The sequence below is a fragment of the Lygodium microphyllum genome, chromosome 27, assembly GCF_053477565.2.
Source record: "Lygodium microphyllum isolate KBCC chromosome 27, Lygodium_microphyllum_v1.1.10, whole genome shotgun sequence".
Classification (NCBI taxonomy): Eukaryota; Viridiplantae; Streptophyta; class Polypodiopsida; order Schizaeales; family Lygodiaceae; genus Lygodium; species Lygodium microphyllum.
Window position 1 is genome coordinate 67145863 of NC_141161.1, and position 19103 is coordinate 67164965.

A 19103-nucleotide genomic window follows, 5' to 3' on the forward strand; every position below is an offset into this window, starting at 1 on the left:
CGTAGCCACTAATCCTGGTGGTCTTCTGCATGAAGCACCATGCCCTGCTGGCCTTGGAGTCCATGTTGGTTCCTGTGCATATCCAATAAACACACTTTTCACTACCTTAGGATCCAATTTCTTCCTCTTCTCATCCGGTATATGCACATATGCAATGCTACCAAATACCTTCAAGTGTGAAATATCAGGTTTATGACCATACAGCCATTCATACGGAGTGACATCATGAATCCCTGCTGTAGGGGTTTGATTCAGCACATATACAGTAGTCACCACTGCTTCAGCCCAATAACCATTTGGCAGACATTTTTCATTCAGCATAGCTCTAGCTGACTCCATCAAAACCTTGTTTTTCCTCTCTGCAACACCGTTTTACTGTGGTGTATAACTGCATGTGAGCTGTCTTCTGATCCCATGTTTAGCAAGATACCTGTCAAAGTAGTTTGAGACATATTCACCTCCTCCATCTGATCTCAAACATGATATGTAACAGCCCAATTCATTTTCAACATGTTTCTTGAAGTCTTTGAATGCATCAAACACATCATCCTTATGTTTCAAGATATAAAGCCAAGTGTACCTGCTGAAATCATCAATAAATGTGACATAATACCGTGCACCGCCAAAAGAAGCATTATGTGAAGGACCCAGACATCAGAGTGTACCAACTGTAAAGGCCTAGTGCTGTTTTTTACATGTCTCATGAAAGGAAACCGTGCTTGCTTCCCAAACTGACATGCAGGGCATACATGACCAAAATCATTATACTTGAATTTAGGTAATCCAAGTACTACTTCTTTCTGCTGCATAGATTTCAGCTTTTGTACATTGATATGTCCGATTCTCTTGTGCGAGATCTCTATATCTCTGATGGCACTCTCATCATGAGCAAACATAGCTGCTTTAAGTTCAGGAATGGTCGCTTCCAAAGGAAACATCCTGCCATCCCTTCTGCCCTTGGCAATTAGCTTGCAGCCATTTCCATACTCCTTAATGAAACAGCCATCTTTGTTGAACCTCACTTGCAAATTCTGTTCTGCCATTTGACCCATAGACAACAAATTCTTTGTTATGGTCGGTACATGTAAGACATCATGCAGGCCTTTCTTTTTGCCATCAGGCGTCATAAGAGGAACAATCCCTTTATGCTTTATGTCATGTTGGGTATCATCCCCAGTACATACATGACCATGTGTACCTGCAACCATCTCATCAAACCACTCTCCATGCAGGGTCATGTGGTTTGACGCACTAGAGTCAATGTACCACCTGTCATCTCTGTTCTGCCTTGACGCAGTCTTGGACACATGCTGCATGGCAAAGAGTCTATCAACTGACTCATCATGAGCACCACTGGAAGATGCATAATGCCCATGCTGTTTCCCTTTTGTCTTCATGTCATTTTGCTTTTTATAACATTCCTTCGCTATGTGCCCATACTTACCACAATAATGACAGTCCTTGTCCTTGTTGAACTGATCAGTAGACTGCCATGAACCAGAACCACCACCTCTACCTCGGGGTGATCTCCCCCTGCCTTTAAACCCACCAGATCCACGCTGGCCCTGTGTATTGGCACCATGCCAATTACTCTGCTGCTGCTGCTGTCCATAAGTATTACGAGTGTCACCACGACCTCGAAATGAACCACGACCTCTAGATCCTCTGCCACGCTGGCTAGAGTACAACACAGTGTCTCTACTCTGAGATGCACTAGAACCTATATTCAAACCAAGTTTAACTTCCTCATGCAGCAACAAAGCAACTAGCTCTTCCCAGCTAGGGGGCTCTTCTCTGACAGAAATGGAAGTGTCAAAAGCTTTGTACTCTTTGCCTAAGCCATTCAAAGCAACAGCAATCATATCATCTTCTGATACACTTGAGCCAATAGTAGCAAGTTGATCAGCTATGGTCTTAATCTCCATGGTATACATCTGGATGCTCTTGCCATTCCTAGACATGTTATTGAACTGCTATTTCAACTGGATCTTTCTTGCATGTGTCATGGTTTCATAATTTTTCATCAGTATGTCCCAAGCATCCTTCGGAGTCTCACATCCAGTGATTTGAATTACCATAGCATTAGATATACATAAGGAAAACCAATGCAGCACCTTGCATGCTCTTTCATTCCATAGCCTGTAGGCTCTTTTCTGTTCATTTGTTGGATTGTGTGCAGGCAACTCAGGAGCAACTTCATCTCCTGTACATAAATCCCAATAACCTCTGCCAACCAGAAAGTTTTTCATTCTGAATTTCCATAATGTAAAGTTCTTATTATCCAACTTTTCTCCAACTATCTGAGTGATATTGTCTGTCCCATGTGCATTAGCCATGATGCAATAGACTGTCTATCAAGTGCCTGACTCCCTGCAGTCCAATAAGTATGACTGACTAAGTTCAGTCCGTAACAGTTTATGACAGTTTTCTGCACTAAATTGCAGAAAAAAACCAGGGTATTTCAGCCCACTGACACCCCAAAACAACCCACAAACAAGTGGTCTCAACTGTAGATATAACTGTCAATACATAAGCTATGTGTTTGCTTCAGCTTAAGCTTATGTAACCTCACTGCCAGGGTACATACATGCAGTCTGAAAACTGTAAACTGTAAACTGTGAGTAACCAGCAGCAATTTCAAGTCCAAAACTGAGTGTGTCAACAAATTCAGTTTCAGGTTGTAGTCAACCAGAATTCAGTATACAAGGCTCCAAGCAGCTCCAAAATGTCTTTTAACCATGTCATACATTTACTTTGTAGTGGCAAGTTCAATACATGAGCATCTGAGTAAGCATAGACAACCTGTCTTCATTGACCAATGGCATAAACCTCATGAGCTATTTGTAATTAACCAGGACAGTGTAACTGCATTTACTTCAGCTTCAAAATTCAGTTTTCAATGATGCTCATTGCTTGCTTCAATTCTCCATGCATTCAACATGTATAGGCCAGTTCATATAGATGATGGAATCCCCAAGATGACCTGTATTGCTTCAGTAATGCACAATACTTATCATTGACTGTGTATGACAGTTTTCAGCCTGTTATTGATTTTCAGATCTGAGTATTCTGTCATTGACTGTGTATGACAGTTTTCAGCCTGTCATTGATTTTCAGATCTGAGTATTCTGTCATTGACTGTGTATGACAGTTTTCAGCTTGTCATTGATTTTCAGATCTGAGTATTCTGTCATTGACTGTGTATGACAGTTTTCAGCCTGTCATTGATTTTCAGATCTGAGTATTCTGTCATTGACTGTGTATGACAGTTTTCAGCCTGTCATTGATTTTCAGATCTGAGTATTCTGTCATTGACTGTGTATGACAGTTTTCAGCCTGTCATTGATTTTCAGATCTGAGTATTCTGAGCAAGAGATCTCAGCTCCAAGACATTTGATCCAATGTATACATGCTTTGACACATTCTTGTGCTCCAAAGATGCCTTCTGAGTGTAGTACAAGGCTGACGTGAAGATCCATCTCAGGGACGGCCTCCACTCACCGCCAAGCCTCGGTCTACAGCCCTGAAGACCCTCGTGCAATAGGACCTTCCAGGTCTGCCCTCCCAGTGTGAGGCCTCGGACAACTAGCTTGCCCAGGAGGGCCATACTCTAATACTCTGGAACTATGATCCCAAGCCCTCCCTCTGACCGATGTTGTATAATGGTCGCCCACGCCACCTTGGCTCTGGAATCCTTGGAGCCGTTTGACCCGGACCAAAGGAAATTCCGCAGCGGCGAAGCTGCATTACACAAGAGGAGAAGAAGCACCAACACGAGGTGATCTACCAGGCCGTCGCTAGGAGGACCTGGTTAACTGCCGAGACTCGGCCGGCTAGTGAGAGGCGAGCCGTGCTCCAGTAGGTCAGCTTCCTCCGAATAGAATCGAGGACTAGAAGAAACTACTCGGCAAGAGTGATGTTGAGTCCCACTTGGAACCCTAGGTACCGGACAGTCCTGTCCTCTGCTCACCCATCTAAATCCCAAGTAGACGCCCCACTCCATGCTAGAGTTTGGGTTTGTGAGGAAACCAACCGACTTTCACCAGTTGATTTTCGCTCCCGCTGTAGAATAGAACACCTCAAGAGCCAACCTTACTCTTTCAAGCATCAACTCATCGTCCTCTATGTAAAGCGATGTATCATCTGCATACTCTAAGTCTAACAACTCGGTCTCCTCTCTTACTGGAAGTTGGAGGCCATGTAAACTGCTCACACATGCCCTGAGGAAGTGAGACATTGCCTCTGCAAAGAGAATGAATAGGTACAGGGCTAGGAGGCAGCCTTGTTGGACCGATCTCTCCAGCCGAACCTCCTCCCCTCGCCTCCCTCCTATGAGACCCCTGCTGGTGGCCGATCTGTAAAGTGCGAAGACCCCGGAAATCCAAGCCTAGGGGAAACCCAACCTCACCATGATGCCCTCTAGGAAATCCCAGTCCACCCTATCATAGGCTTTCTCAAAGTCCAAGAGTAGTACAACCAGTCTCTGCCCACTGTGTTGGGCCCACTCTGTCACCTCAAAGAAGGTGAATACATTGTCCAAGATGCTCCTATCTTGGACAAAGCCTGTCTGTGTGTCATGGATGATGTCAGGAAGCAAGGGGCATAGTCGCCTACCAATCATCTTTGTCAGTGCCTTATAGGTCACTGACAGTAAGGTGATCGGTCTCCATTGGGAAAGCTCCAACCGGTCTCCCCCTTTGGGGAGAAGACTGATAAGGCCTGCTGATAGACTCCCTAACATTTGTCCTGAAGTGAAAATCTCCTGAAAGGCCAATAGTAGGGGGTCCTTCACCACTTCCCAGAAGGTAATGAAGAAAGCCTTAGAGAGGCCATCCTCTCCCGGGCATTTCTGCCCGTCCTATGTATGGAAAGCCTCCTCTAGTTCCTTCTCTGTGAAGGGGGCTAGGAGGGAGTGTCCCATCTCCTTTGTGACAAGGGACGGGATATTATCCCAAACCTGTTGTCTACCTCGCTATCCTCTAGCTGAGGCTGTCTCCTACTAGAAGAGGCGACTATAATAGTCGGTGGCAATCTCCATCACCTCGTCTCGATCCTCCCATACTGATCTTGGAGGCCACGTATCTGCTCTCCTGAGGTGCAAGGCTGGTGCACCTGAAAAATCTCTGTGCACATTATGTCCCCTTTCCGCGCCCTAAAAGCTGTTGGGGTGCGGAAAGAGAACTCAGAGCACCTATCCTCTAAACCAGCAATGTTTGCTCGCGCATGCACCTCCTCTGCGTGGAGAGTGGGATCCCCTGATGCTACCTGTAATAATCTCTACGTGGCTACAAGGTCCCGTCGGAGTGCTCTCTCCTCCCAGCTCTACTGCCTGGCCTGTATGGCTCCCTCTTGGCAGATCCTGCTCAACCCAGCTAGGGCCTCTGCAACCTCCTCTGCGATCTGGCCCTTGCTGTCCCATTCTCTGGTCCAAATTTTCTCTATTTGTCTCGTCACCTCCTCCCTCTTGTAGATCGAGTCAGGGATCTGACAAGATCATGAATCTAGGGCAGATGCTGGGGGATCTAGTGTCAGAAGAACCGGGCAATGATCGGACAACGTGGTGCCCGCCAACTGCCCAATCTGGCCTCCCCGAGAGCCTCCCCACTCTCCCACATAAAACCTGTCCAACCGCTCCAGCAGGGCTCCAGCTAGCCGTCTGTATCCCCAAGAGAAGTCCAGCAACCTCTCCCTCCTGTGGAAGGCAGGGTCTCTCCAAGCATCGCGTGCTCCTACTACCAGTAGAAACACCTCCCATGCCTCCTGCTCCTCCCCGGCCATGCCCTGGTAGTTTCTCCCTCTACCCTGCTGGTCCTCCAAAGCCTGCAGGTTGTTGAAGTCTCCTCCAACAATCCAGGAGTCCACCTCTGGGAGTCCTTCCGCGATCTCCACCCAGAACTTCCTGCGTGCTCTAACCTCCGTGGGGGCATAGATATTAATAAGGACTCCAAGGCAAGAGTCCCCGATATCCAATCTAATCCATAGCACCGTCCCTGCCACTATCGTCCCGTGGTCGCGAACACAAACGGTAAGACTCAGACCAATAGAGGTGCACACACCTCCACTCCTACGTAGGCACCTATGGTGTGCTCCCAGTAAGTGTGCGAGCTGCCAAGGAGTACCTTCCCTACCCGCTGGGCCTGGGCGAGGGTGAGCTTGTGCTCATGTAGAAGTAAGATGTCGATCCGTCCGGCCAGGGCAGGCTGCAGCTCATGTCGAACAATCAATTTCCTAGAACCACGTGTCCCACTGTAGTGGAGGCTATTCACATTCCAGGATGCAAGGTGTAAGCTCATATGGAAACCTGTGACTGCCCGAACAGGCATCTGTTCGGTGTGGAGGCTGCTGATGAGGAGGAGCTATGAGGCATGCAGGTGCGCTTTGCCGCCGGTCTGGACGGCGAGCTCCATTCCCCCATGTGGTGGCCCTCGGCCGAACCATAGGGGTGATAGACGTTCCAGGTGGTACTACCAATGTGTCTATCAGCCATGCGGAGAGTCGAGACTCTATGCACTAGTAGAAACGGGCCGCCTGTGCCAGGGGCCACTCGATCACATCCCTCGGAGCCCTCCACTGTGGAGGGGCTTGGAAGATAATGCTCAGGTGAGGGATCTCGGTACCAGCCCACCAATTAATGTCCATCATGCAACTAGGCCACTGCTGTGCAAACAATGCTAGTCCTTCTCCCATCCACTGGGAGGTGTGGTCCGCCACCTGACTCTTCAACTCTTCCTCTATCTATGTCGTCGTCCACTCCTTTGAGTGAGAGGGCTGAAGAAAAAAAGCATAGTTTGGTCCATCCGGTGGTGCTAGAAGATGGACCTTGCCCCTCCTTGACTTACGAACCACGAAGATCCCCACCTCTAGAGGTTGTGGGAACTCTCCGCGCTCCGTAACTCTCAAGTAGGACCATGGGCCACTGTGGAAGAACTCCTGTGGTAGTAGGTGAGCTTGTCTTGGGAAAGTGTGACGGACGGCAGGGGTGGATGAGTTGGTGGCTGTATGGAAAGGGGGGGACTGCTGGTACGAAGAGGATGTAGGCATGTGTGGCTCATCACGTCTTGTGGTTGAAGGGGGGGTGGGCCTGGGGGAGCTCGCCAGAAACGGTGCGGATCAGGGGGGTGCTCGGTATGGGAGATGGTGGGGGGGAGAATGATCGAGGGATGGTGAGATGGACGGAAGTACATGGCGGGTGTGGGGGGGGGCTGGTGGTCCTAGAACTGGGGGGCTATGGGCCAGGGCCAGTGGGTGGGGGGGGGGGGGGTGGGGGGGGTGGGTGGGAGCATGGGATGTGGAGGGAGGTGGGTGTGGGGGCTGTGGGGCCTCAGGAGAGGTAGTCTGTGGCGCGGATGGTGAATGTGGGAGGTTGCGGTCCTGCTGGGTGGGGCGGGTTGTGGAGTGCTTTGTCGAGGAGGCGTCACATGCCCTCCTACTCCTTGCCGAGGCTGGGTCTGAGACGCTGGCTGCACCCCCCCCCCCCCCCCCCTTCCCTCTCCTTTGTCGTCTCTGGACCCGTGTAAAGCCATCAACGTCCACCTGCGGGCATGTCGGGGGAGCCACCTTGGCTCCGAAACGCGTGCAACCTGCTGCTTGATGCCCAAAGTCATGGCAGCGCAGGCACTGCCCTAGCTGCCCCGTCACAATGACTTGCTGCCTAAAGGAGTGCTCGTCCGCCTCAATCTCTAGGAACTATGGGATATTCTTGACCTCTTTCACTGCCACCCGTACTTTTGGGACTCTTTCTGCTGTCACTACATCCGCGAAGGATGCGGAAAGGATAGTGCCGAAGAGCGGACCAAAGTCTTCCACCAACTGGCGATACTCTATTGCCAAGCCGGGGAAAAGAAGGGTGACTGGGTGCCGGAGAAACCTATTGTGGAGTGCAAACGCCTCCACAATAAAGCCTGTACCAGGGGACCATGTATATGACCCCCTTCGTGGACGCATACCATGAAGATCCCTTGGCCCAGTAGGACCACCTCCACGATCTGCGCTATGTTGATGCGTAGTGTGGAGTGAAGCCAGTCTCGAAGCTAGGCCCTGGCAGGAGAATGTCCTACTACCTGACCATAAATTGTTGTTTCCTTTAGCTCCAGCTCCTTAGCTCGGACAGCTAAGAGCTGCTCCTCAGAGAGGACGACGCGCAAGGTATTTGACTGGGGAGCACTCGTTGAGTGTGCTGGCGTCTGACCAGAGGTTTCCATTGCCTGTAGATAGATCGATGGCAGGGGGGGGGGGGGGGGGGGGGGCGCGGCGAGTCTGTCAGGGCTTGGGAAAACGGCCAAGCAGGGGAGGAAACAGCTAGGCGGGGGGGGGGGGAACAGCAGACAGGCGGCCGTTGCAAAACATCAGGGCGGGGGGCCGCGAACAGTGCGGGGGCAAGGAGTCAGACGGCCACGATCAGTCGGGGCGAGGGGGCGATCAATCAGGGCAAGGCGATCAGTCGGACGGTGTGGGCAAACGAACGGGCGTGCGTAGTCGGGGCGGGGGGACAGTAGCGTGACATGACGGGCATGAGCGTTGCAATATCTTCATCATAGATTCATAGGTCTCTCTCTTTTTTGTATCTACTATCATTGTATCCACATGCCACTATGATGCATTATCTATGGACCATGTATGTACTAGACTCTAGTTATATCACATGTTGTGTGCAACCCATGCGATTGCGACGGCCATCCTCATGTATTCATCTTATTTTGTAATGAAATGGATATTTCCACTTTAAACATGTGTTCTATCATTTAATGATTTATGGTTTTTTTTTAATGATGTTAATTTTTTTGGGTACTAACATCGTACCATACCTTATAAAATCATAAGGTACCATTTTGTATCGTATTTTATCATACCATACCGTATTGTACCTTTCGTACTTGACAACCATGGCTTAAAGGAGTGAAGATGCAGTCTGTAGTTGACTTCTTGCATGAGATGCATGAAATGTTAACAATTGCAAAGAAAATCTTTAAAACAGCCCAAGATTGTGCTAAGTTTTACGCTAACAAGAATCATATTCCTTGAGAGCTCCAAGAGGGCATTTGGGTATACCTCAAATGTCAAAAAGGACTACTGTCCAATGACTACCGGCAAGTGCTATAAGCTATCTTTGAGGTATTGTGGACCCTTCCAGCTTATCAAGTAGATTAGTAGTGTGTCTTACTAGTTGGATTTACCTCCGAACATCTGAGTCATTTGAAAGAACAACTTGCATAAGCTGAATTGGTCATCCCGATCCAGAAGTATTGTGACTAGAAGATATTACTTGTTACATTCCGCTCGAAACTGAATTGATTCTTGACTATAGGACTAAACAATCTTGTTGGACTGTTTATCTCATGTATCTAATCAAGTGTGAAAATGGCCCGGAGGAGAAGGTAACTTGGGAGTTTATTGAAGAATGGTTTTTTGTACTTTATTCTTCATAATATTGTTGAGGACAACAATCATTCATAAGGGGGAAGTGTTATATCCTTGGATAATCAGATGGGTGCCAATAGAATTGTTTACGACCTTGGGTCACAGTCTTGTGTTGTGTCTTGTATGCAAGTCGGATCCTTGGTCGAAGTTTCAAGGCCCTGCAAGGCAAGCTAGTGGTCTAAGGGTGCACAACACTAGAGTAGAGATTCCCAATTTGCTAGGAATAGATTGATAGACAACTAATCACGTGGAACGCAATGGTCTGGAGATGTGCTGCATCAGCTCAGGGAGTGTACACATATTGGATGGGATGGCTAGGAGCCGGCTTGATCAACTAGGGTTTGGAGAGACATCTCCAAGGATGCAGTTCTAAAAGAACTTCACAGGTAGCAGGTCTCTGGAGGGTGGCAGAGGCCAGGAGATGGGAGATTGATGCAGCAATCTCTTCTCATTAAGAGCCTGTGTAGCGGGCCATGGGTGGGTAGCTACACAGGTAGATTTAGAGGCCCCCTCAGATACCTTATTCATCATGCAGGAGGCTGCCTGGCTAGCTCTGGTCAGGGGGCAATGGGGTCTTGCATTCCTAACATTCCTTGGAGGAGGGTCAAAGCTACACATTGAAGTAGATGATGTCATTGAAGTTTTACTTGTCCTCATGCAGATAAGTAGTTGTGTTATCTACTAACTCAAGATCCCATCATATCATTTGGGATGGGAAGTATGATCTCTTCTAGACCTAATTGGCTGTTTGTCAAGGAAGTGCTAGTAGCCTCTGACAGACACAGAAACAGAGCTAAAGGGGACTCTTGCTGACTGATCTCTGCATGCTAAACCACTCCCCTCTGGCGCCACTGACAAGAACCTGGCTATGTTCAGAATCCTACAGTGCTGTGACTGTTGGGATACACTACTTTTGAAAGCCTATCCTTGATATCCTTCTGCTGCAGCCTGGCTGATAAGCTCTGGGACAAAACTATACTATATAGGTTAACTGATAATATCTTACCTCCTACTTTACATCTCGAAAGGTAAATTATTGCCTAATATTGTGCTCCCACAACCAGAACAGGAGTCAAATTGATAACATTTGGCATTTTTAGAGTGAGCCTGAGGCCAATTGCCTTAGCTAGGATCTTTTCAGTAATCATTAGCAAGGTGATTCATGTCCCACAAAAGTGATCTCCAGTCTATTTCCATTGCTTTGGGGAATAAGACGAATCACTTACGAGTACTTTGGCTGGCTTAACTCCAAACACCATGATCTCTTAAAAGCTAGTGACTTTGCCCAACTTCACTCACTGTTTGTGCATGATGTCTCGTTACACACAGATACAGGGGATAGAGCATCACTGATTCGACTTCTAAAGCTGAAAATCACATTATATTTAAGCAGAAGTGGCAAGAAAGAGAAATAGAAGAAACAAAACAAGCGGTTGTTGGTACATGTCACTGTTGAATATTGAGATGGTTGTGGTGACCTCGAGCACCCCCTTGCCTTTTGCACACAGCTCTGAGTCTAACGTAAACTTAAGAAACAAGAAAGCTCCCTGGTTAGACCTGTGGATCCTTATCTTTGATGAAGATGGAAAAGGACATTGGTTGGAGAGATTTGTTTGTTTAGGAATATCCTTAGTTAAAGTCACTTTGACAATTTGCCTTTACCATCAGTTATGGTATTGTATCAGCACTGTAATACACTGTCACAGCCATTGGACTCACAAGTCTTCAGACTTTTTATTGAAAGGGAGCAGCAATAGCTGATGACGCTCCTACAGTTGATTAGAAGCAAATGATCAATACCACATTGATAGCGAGTTATACACCTCAATGTTTCCTTTGATCTGGATAACCAACACCATGATCTGGTTACCTTTTTTTATATTTTTGTGGCTTGAGATATGTAATGAGATTGAGGTAACCGTGCAGTTGAATGAATTTAGAGAGTGGTCTGTCTATTATTTGTTTCAATAGTCAGGAAAAGAAGACAGACAATATGTCGAAGTAACCAAATCACTTAACGCTCAGCTGCACCTTTCATTTATCCTCTAGAGTCTAAACTCTCAGTTGCATCAGAGGCTTGCAGCAGCATATCTTGTGCTCGCAGCAATGGAGCTGTTAATATTTATGTATGATACAGATCCCGCAAATGCTGCTGTACTTGATGCAAACTCCGTCATTGAGTCCCTGGAGAGAGAAAGGGAGGATAGAAGAGATTCCCAACCGTTTGTGATCACCTCAAAGGTCAGTAAAAACTATCAATACAAGGTGACTTGCAGATGAAAGCTGAAGTGATCATCTAATGTTGTTCTACATAGGGGATGAGATAGCCAAAGAGGTGTCAAGTTGTAGTTTCTGATGCTCAGGCTGTATGGGATTTTTTGGTGACTCAATTCCTGTTGCCTCTCACTTGCTAGATTGGCTTGTTGAAAACATCGAGACCAATTGATAGCAATCATGTTCTTGGAAGATTTCTAGTTGGCACAGCAGAAACAATACCAGCTGCTGAACTTGTTGACACAACTGGATCAGGAGATGCGTTCATTGGTGCTGTAATTTATGGTATCTATGCTTTCTTTCATGTTTAATCCAGTACAAAGGTTATACTTGTTCTCTTGGCAAAAAGTTTGATTTTAAGATTCGTTGTTTAGCCTAAATTTTTGTGCCACAGCTTTATGCACCAGAATGCCACCAGAGAAGATGCTTCCTTTTGGAGCTTCTGTGGTAAGTAGTTCCTTGTCCAACCTCAGTATTAACAGTAATTTCCGCAATTAATTTTCTGTGAATCTCTCTAAGAGAATCACTGTTGTATATATTTACAAAGGCTGCAGCTAATTGTCGAGCTCTGGGTGCCCGTGGTGGTCTACCATATCAAACTGATCCAAGGTTGATTCCATATCTGAAACTTGCTGCTGTATGAGCCTCATGAACTAGAGAGCCAATTCTCTGTATTCAACAGTAATGGCATTCAAATGTATCTGTAATGTCATTTTTTCATTGCTGCTCAGCATGCATGAGCTCAAATTATTCAAACAAAAAGGTATTCATTTTTCCTGAACTTAATGACCACTCCTAGGAGAGAATACCTCCATATTTTCAAGGTCTCAAATGTCTCCAAAAGTCGTACAAGCACATGTATATAGTGTTAGATATTATGTATGCATTCAATATTTATATTGCATGCCTTTGCATTGCTCAAATTTGTTGTAAGGGGTTCCAGTTACCTTGACCAGTCCTGTTATTGGATTAATGTAAGAACTATAGCCCATAAAATTTCTATCAGGACCTGAGAAGAAGGGAAGGATAATGCTCTTCTTATAGGGCAGGATAACAATATGAAACTTCTCATGTTCTTCTTGCACTTGGATTGAGCTATGGCTTGTTCAAACCACTGAACATTCAAGCCTTTTTTGGTTTTACAGCTGCAAGCTTCTTGTTATCACAAAAATGACATTACCGTCACTAGTCATCAATATCAGAACAGGAGAGAAGCAAGCAGGCTGGGAGCAGGCAAACAGCTTAGGCTTGCAAAAAACCATCTGGGAAATTAGTGAAGGTTTCTGCAAGGCTACATCTCTGTTTCATGCATACAGATTGAGCAGCACCTGCCTTACTTATGACCTACTTGTAGCCTCTGTCAGACCTTGACTTGCAATGTATAACTCTGCACATAGTAGGTACTTCTGCAGAAGACCAGTAATGCCTTTCTTTTCTCAGGCAATCTGAACCCCAGCTTTAGATGAAGCCTTAGCAAATAGCAACTCTTCCTTTTCCTTCAGCCTTTTCCTCTTAGTTTGTCTCTTGCTGAATCAGCAAAAGAACATCTGAAGGTAAAAATTATGTCACAAATGAAATGTTTTTTTTTTTTGGCAATAAAATGTGGCTGATTATATTACTTCAGAAAAAACCTGAATACAAGGAAGTGCTCATGCTCAACAGACTAGCTGGAGCCGATGCAAAGCCACAAATATATCAGATGTACAAGCCTCTCAAGGTGGTCTAGGGGGGATGGGGGCAAGAAGCCATGGAGGGGGGGTGTATCGCCATCTAGGGCTGCCTGCCTGCATCTCCAAAAACAGGTCTTGGCCGCCCTAAGTGCGCATGAAATGGCAACGGAGCTCCTGACGAGCCTTGGACTCAACCTGCACACCTGATCCCATCGGCCACAGAGGGAGTGGATGATGGAGGTCCAAAGTTCTGCTAAGGTCACCTGTATTGAAAGTCTCTCTCCGCCAAAAGCCTCTTAACACCGCGCCTTCCAGATATGCCATCCAGTAAGACTCCCTATGATCTCCCATATCTCAGAGTGGTTTGCTATGGGCTTCTGTGCCTGGCAAATGGGTAGAGCCTCCAAACCGATCACTGCGCACGACCTTGCCTCGATAATGAATATCGTGTCCTGCATCCTGGCCTCACACAAAAGGTGACGGCCCTAGTTGACTGCCTGCCAGAGCAGAAAGCTCCCCATGAGATACATCCAAGGCTGGGTACTATATGGCAAAGGATGCGGCATGCTTTTCTCCACATGAGCTGTGCCTCCTCCCATGACCAAAGGCAGTGCTTTGGGGTTTCTAGAGGCTACTGTGTGCAGCGCTTCTAACCTCCCTCCTCCTACATCTGGGCAAGCCAACTTCCCACCGCCAAGCCTCCATGTGCCACCAGCCCTAAGAAATACAATACCCTCCTCGGCCTCCAGTTATCCCATAGGCAGCGCCAAAAGGTCCGTCGGAAAGGCTCCGTGATGCTGTGCTCCGCCCAGTACTTGCTACGTAATGGTGCCCAATCCATATCCTCTTACATCAGTATGTGACTGCCAATCCTGGCAGTGTACTCGAGGAACCTCGGTGGCTTCTTGGCGACCACAGTGGCCGGCCATAGCCATACTCCCGGATCCCACTCCAGCTCATCAAGTGGCGTGCCCTCCGAGATCCAAAGGTGCCACTCCCTGAGCTCCTCCCAGAAGAAAAAAGGGTCTTGCCGCCATGTCTTCCCCTAAAGGCCAATCACCCGGATCCTCCTCTATAAAATGACAGCTATCCCCTCATCCTGCTGCCCTCTGTCAAGAGCCAAATGCCCCCACTCCTGCACGGTGAAGGTCCCAGGTGGAGCGTCGCCCACTCTACTTGCCACCTGGAGGGGGATGCGTGTTGGTGAAAAACTAGCGGCCCATACCTCCCTAGGCTCTATCAGCTCTTGTATCGGGGGAGCAAGCCACTCCTCAGGTATTGCTGCATCTATCTTCCTTCTTCTCAACTCCACTCCTCTCTGGTAGCTTGATACTCGTTGCAGCACCTCCTCGTCCACCATCCTATACACCTCCTGCCATGTCCTGATGGTACAAGCCGGGCCGGCCTCCCAACCTGCCCACTGAATGTGGGGGCGCTCGCCAATTTGTGCCCCTTCCTGATCTCTGACTTGGGGGTTCGAGATCACTGGGTGATGGTCTATCTCCTCCTGGCAGCTTGAGGGGCTCTGGATTAGGGCCTTACGGAGGCCCTGCCACACGTGGAGCAAGCTGCGTAGGAAAGGTGATTTTTTTTGGGGGGGGGGGGGGGGAGGGGGTGATTTGGGCTGTCGTGAAAATACATCTCAGGAACGGCCTCCACTCACCACCAAGCCTCGGTCTACAATCCTAAAGACCCTCTTGCAATAGGACCTTCCAGGTTTGCCCTCCTGGTGTGAGGCCGCGGACTACTGGATTGCCTATGAGGGCCATACTCTGATACTCTGGTCCATGATCCCAAGCCCTCCCTCTGACCGATGCCGTATGATAGTCACCCACGCCACCTTGGCCTTGGAATCCCTGAAGTCGTCTGACTCGGACCAAAGGAAGTTTCACACTAGGCAGTGAAGCTGCACTACATAGGATGAGGAGAAGCACCAACACGAGGCGACGTACCAGGCTGTCTCTAGGAGGACTTGGTTGACCATCAAGGCTCGGCCTGCTAGTGAGAGGCGAGCAATGCTCCAGTAGGTCAGTTTTTATTCTCTTTGTTTGTTGATGAATTATATGAAGAATATGAAGAGAATGATGAAATTTATTGAAGTTAGAACCGTGGGATAATTGTTTCTATGATGCTATGTGAAGATTTCTTGCTAGTGGTGTTCTTTTCCTTATTGTGGTTCTCTAAAGAATGAAACAAAATCTTGTTGATGTTACAAGATAGATTTTCTTAGAGTAGAAACCTTTTTTCATTGGTGTCTCTCTTGGGCCCACAAGCCCAAGAGAGACACCAAGGAAAAAAGGTTTATACTGCAAGAAAATCTATCTTGTAACATCAACAAGATTAGACAAACACCAAGGACCGAAAAGAGAAGTACTGGAAGAAACTGATGGGCGGGAGTGATGTCAAGTCGCACCTGGAACCCTAGGTAACAAACAATTTGTCCTCTGCTCACCCATCTAAATCCTAGGTGGACGCCCCACTCGTGCTAGAGTCCGGGTCCGTGAGAAAAGCAATTGATTTTCGCCAGTTGATTTTCACTCCCGCTGCAGAACAGAACACCTCAAGAGCCAGCCTCACTCTCTCCAACATCAACTCATCGTCCTCTATGTAGAGTGTTGTATCATTTGCATACTCTGAGTCTAACAACTGAGTCTTCTCTTTCACTGGAAGTCGGAGGCCGCGTAATCCACTCACTTGTGACCTGAGGAAGTGAGACATCGCCTCTGCAAAGAGTAGAAACAGGTATGGGGCCAGGGGATAGCCTTGCCACACCGATCTCTCCAGCTGAAACTCCTCCCCTCGCCTACCACCTATGAGAACCCTGCTGGTAGCCGATTTGTAAAGTGCGGAGAACCCGCGGATCCAAGCTTGGGGGAAGCTCAACCTTAGCACGATGCCCTCTAGGAAATCCCAATCCACCCTGTCATAAGCTTTCTCGAAATCCAAGAGTAGTACAGCTAGTCCCTATGCACTGTGTTAAGCTCACTCTGTCGCCTCAAAGAATGTGAATACATTGTCTAGGATGCCCCTACCCTGGACATAGCCTGTCTGTGTGTCATGAATGATGTCTGAAAGCACAGGGTGTAGTCGTCTATCGATCATTTTTGCTAGTGCCTTATAGGCCACTAATAATAAGGTGATCGGTCTCCATTGGAAAAGCTCCAACTGGTCTCCCCATTTGGGGAGAAGATTGATGAGGCTTGTCAAAAGACTCCCTGGCATCTGTCCTGAAGTGAAAATCTCTTGGAAGGCCATCAGTAGGGGGTCCTTTACCACCTCCTAGTAGGTAGTGAAGAAAGCCTTAGAGAGGCCATCCTCTCCTGGGCATTTTTACCCGTCTTGTGTATGGAAAGCCTCCTCTAGTTCCTTCTCTGTGAAGGGGGCTAGGAGGGAGCATCCCATCTCCTCTATAACGAGGGACGGGATGTGATCCCAGACCTACTGTCTACATCGTTGTTCTCTAGTTGAGGCTATCTCCTGCTAGAAAAGGCATTTGTAGTTGTCAATGGCAATCTCCATCACCTTGTCTGTGTTGAGAAATCAAATGATGTATGCCCATAGAGGCTGAATGTGTGCCCAAAAGAGGCTTGCCCATAAATGGCTTTGTATGAGAGATATGACAAAGATGTATGCTCTAGAAGCTCTAAGAAGAGATGTCTAAAATCCCATAAGCACAGAGAGGAAGAGTTGTACTATCCAAAAAGGCTATATAAGCATGTACTTGACACTCATTTCAATGAAATGGCATTATCAATTTGATTCACTCAAGATTGTGTTTATGAGTCCAAGCTAATCTATCTTGGAACCTAATTCACTTGAGTTACAATCTCTCATTTTGATAATGTATCGTGTGTTTGATTTGCGTCCACCATTGCTAACTAGCTCTAGATCCGTGTTTCTCAACATGGTATCGGAGCCATGGCTGAGCTAGGAAGCTAGTAGGTGGAATCTCTTCTTCTGTGCATGCTCTAGGATTTTCCCTCCTTCATTCTTCTCCTTTTACAAGCTCATTCCAATCCCAATCTTTCAAACCATCCAACATCCATTGTGTGTACGAGGAGAAGAAGCTTAAGGAAGGAGGTGCTACCAAAGGAGCTCAAGGAAGAAAGTGCTGCTACTCAAGAAGATCAGTTTAGAGTTTATATTGAAGGGGCTGTTTTTTTTTTAACAGAGAAATAGAGAGGAAGGAAGAGAGCTCAAGTTGAGAAGACTTGGTGTTTGGGTTGTTAGGTGGAGAGTCTGGAACTACCTCAGATCAGACTGATCTGTCTTGCTGCAGAGTGGGGCTGCTCTCAATGTCCCTAAAATCATCTTTAGGGAAAGCAAACATGATGGGGCAGACCTCTTCTTCTACTCCTCAGTTGTGATTGAGGAAGACAAAACAATCAAGACCAAGACCAGGCCACCAACACCAAGACCAGGTGTGCCTACACCCATAACTGCTCCCCCTCCTAATCCTGGTATTTCTGAGCCTGTGGCATATGCAACCCCATTTCTGTTGATATCCACTGCAGTCCCAAGAGGCTCCGGCTCTCTCCATGAGAAACGTTCACCATAATGAAGCTCTTCATGAGGATAGAACGCAGCTCCATGTGGTGCTGCATCTTCAAATTCGTCTCTTGGATGCTTGACAGAGACTGGCGGGAAAGCAGGTTCTCTCTCCGGAAAGCGCCAGCAGCCGCTCTTCTCCTGTTTTGAAAAACCGTGAGAGAGAGAGAGTTCTATTATCAGTGCCAGCTGCCGACAAGGATGCAGACTTGGGGCGCCCTCCGCCTGAAGGAATTGGTGGGGATGGCAAGGAGGAATTGACTGTAAAGCTGACCAACAGCGGTCTCTCCAGCCACAGCATTGCACGAGACGACAAGCTGGAACCTGTGAAAGCCATTGATTAAGGAAGGCTGAATTGATGCTGACCACCGAATGCAGAAAATGATATATTTTTTACTATATTAAAACCTTATCATTAAAGGTTTTGAAGTCTCCCTTATTAAAGCCCTGTTCACACCTTGTTTTATCCATTTTAAGAAAAAATTCGTACTAGTCCTTTCTTGAGAACCTCGTTCACACACACCTTTGGTTGCATTCAAACCTTCACTGAAATTCAATATCAATTTTTGAAATTGTAATCGGGATTAGACACTGCCATTGAGCAAGATTGCCAATTGGTAAGACCTTCCCGCATGAAATTATTTGCTTGCACAATTATCGAATCCCTTGTAAATCTCAATCTTCTTGTAAAAGGATAGACACTGCCGAGAGTTCTCGTGGTAAGACCTCCTACTAAAGATGACTGAAGTGGAACATATAGCAAAATTTAATGGTGAAGGCTTCCATGCCTGGAAGGAGAAGACCATGTACCATCTTATGCGGAAAGACTTATGGGACTTGTTTGAAGATGATGCAGATAACAAGAAGGAAGATGATGAAAACGGGTTCGTTGAAGAAGACCAGTTCAAATCCAAAGAATGGAGGAAGATGAATAATAAGGCACTAGGCATCATTGCATGGGGACTAAGTGATGATGTGCTACATCATATATTTGGCATTAGAAATGCTAGAACCGCCTGGGAGGAACTTGATAGAATGTTTGGTACCCAAGCAAAGAATTCAAAGGTAAAACTTCTCATGCAATTTTATAAACTAGATATCAAAGACAGTGCTTCTATAACCATACACATTAAATGTTTAAGAGTTTAAAAACTCAACTTGCAACTCTTAAAAAGAATATTGATGAAGATGAAG

General features: G+C 47.0%; 1 protein-coding gene across 9 annotated transcripts in view; it reads left to right on the forward strand.

Annotated features, from left to right (window-relative positions):
• LOC148012422 (pfkB-like carbohydrate kinase family protein) overlaps nt 1-19103 on the forward strand; it is a 194361-nt gene that overhangs the window by 166358 nt on the left and 8900 nt on the right. For 7 of the 9 annotated variants that reach the window (XM_087669691.1, XM_087669694.1, XM_087669695.1 and 4 more), the window contains 4 exons: nt 11555-11658; nt 11832-11976; nt 12086-12138; nt 12239-12300. In XM_087669691.1, the coding sequence (XP_087525817.1) occupies nt 11555-11658; nt 11832-11976; nt 12086-12138; nt 12239-12300 (364 nt within the window). Of the gene's footprint in view, nt 1-11554; nt 11659-11831; nt 11977-12085; nt 12139-12238; nt 12615-19103 lie in introns of those variants that run through there. The other 2 variants (XM_087669693.1, XM_087669696.1) reach the window with 1 other exon arrangement.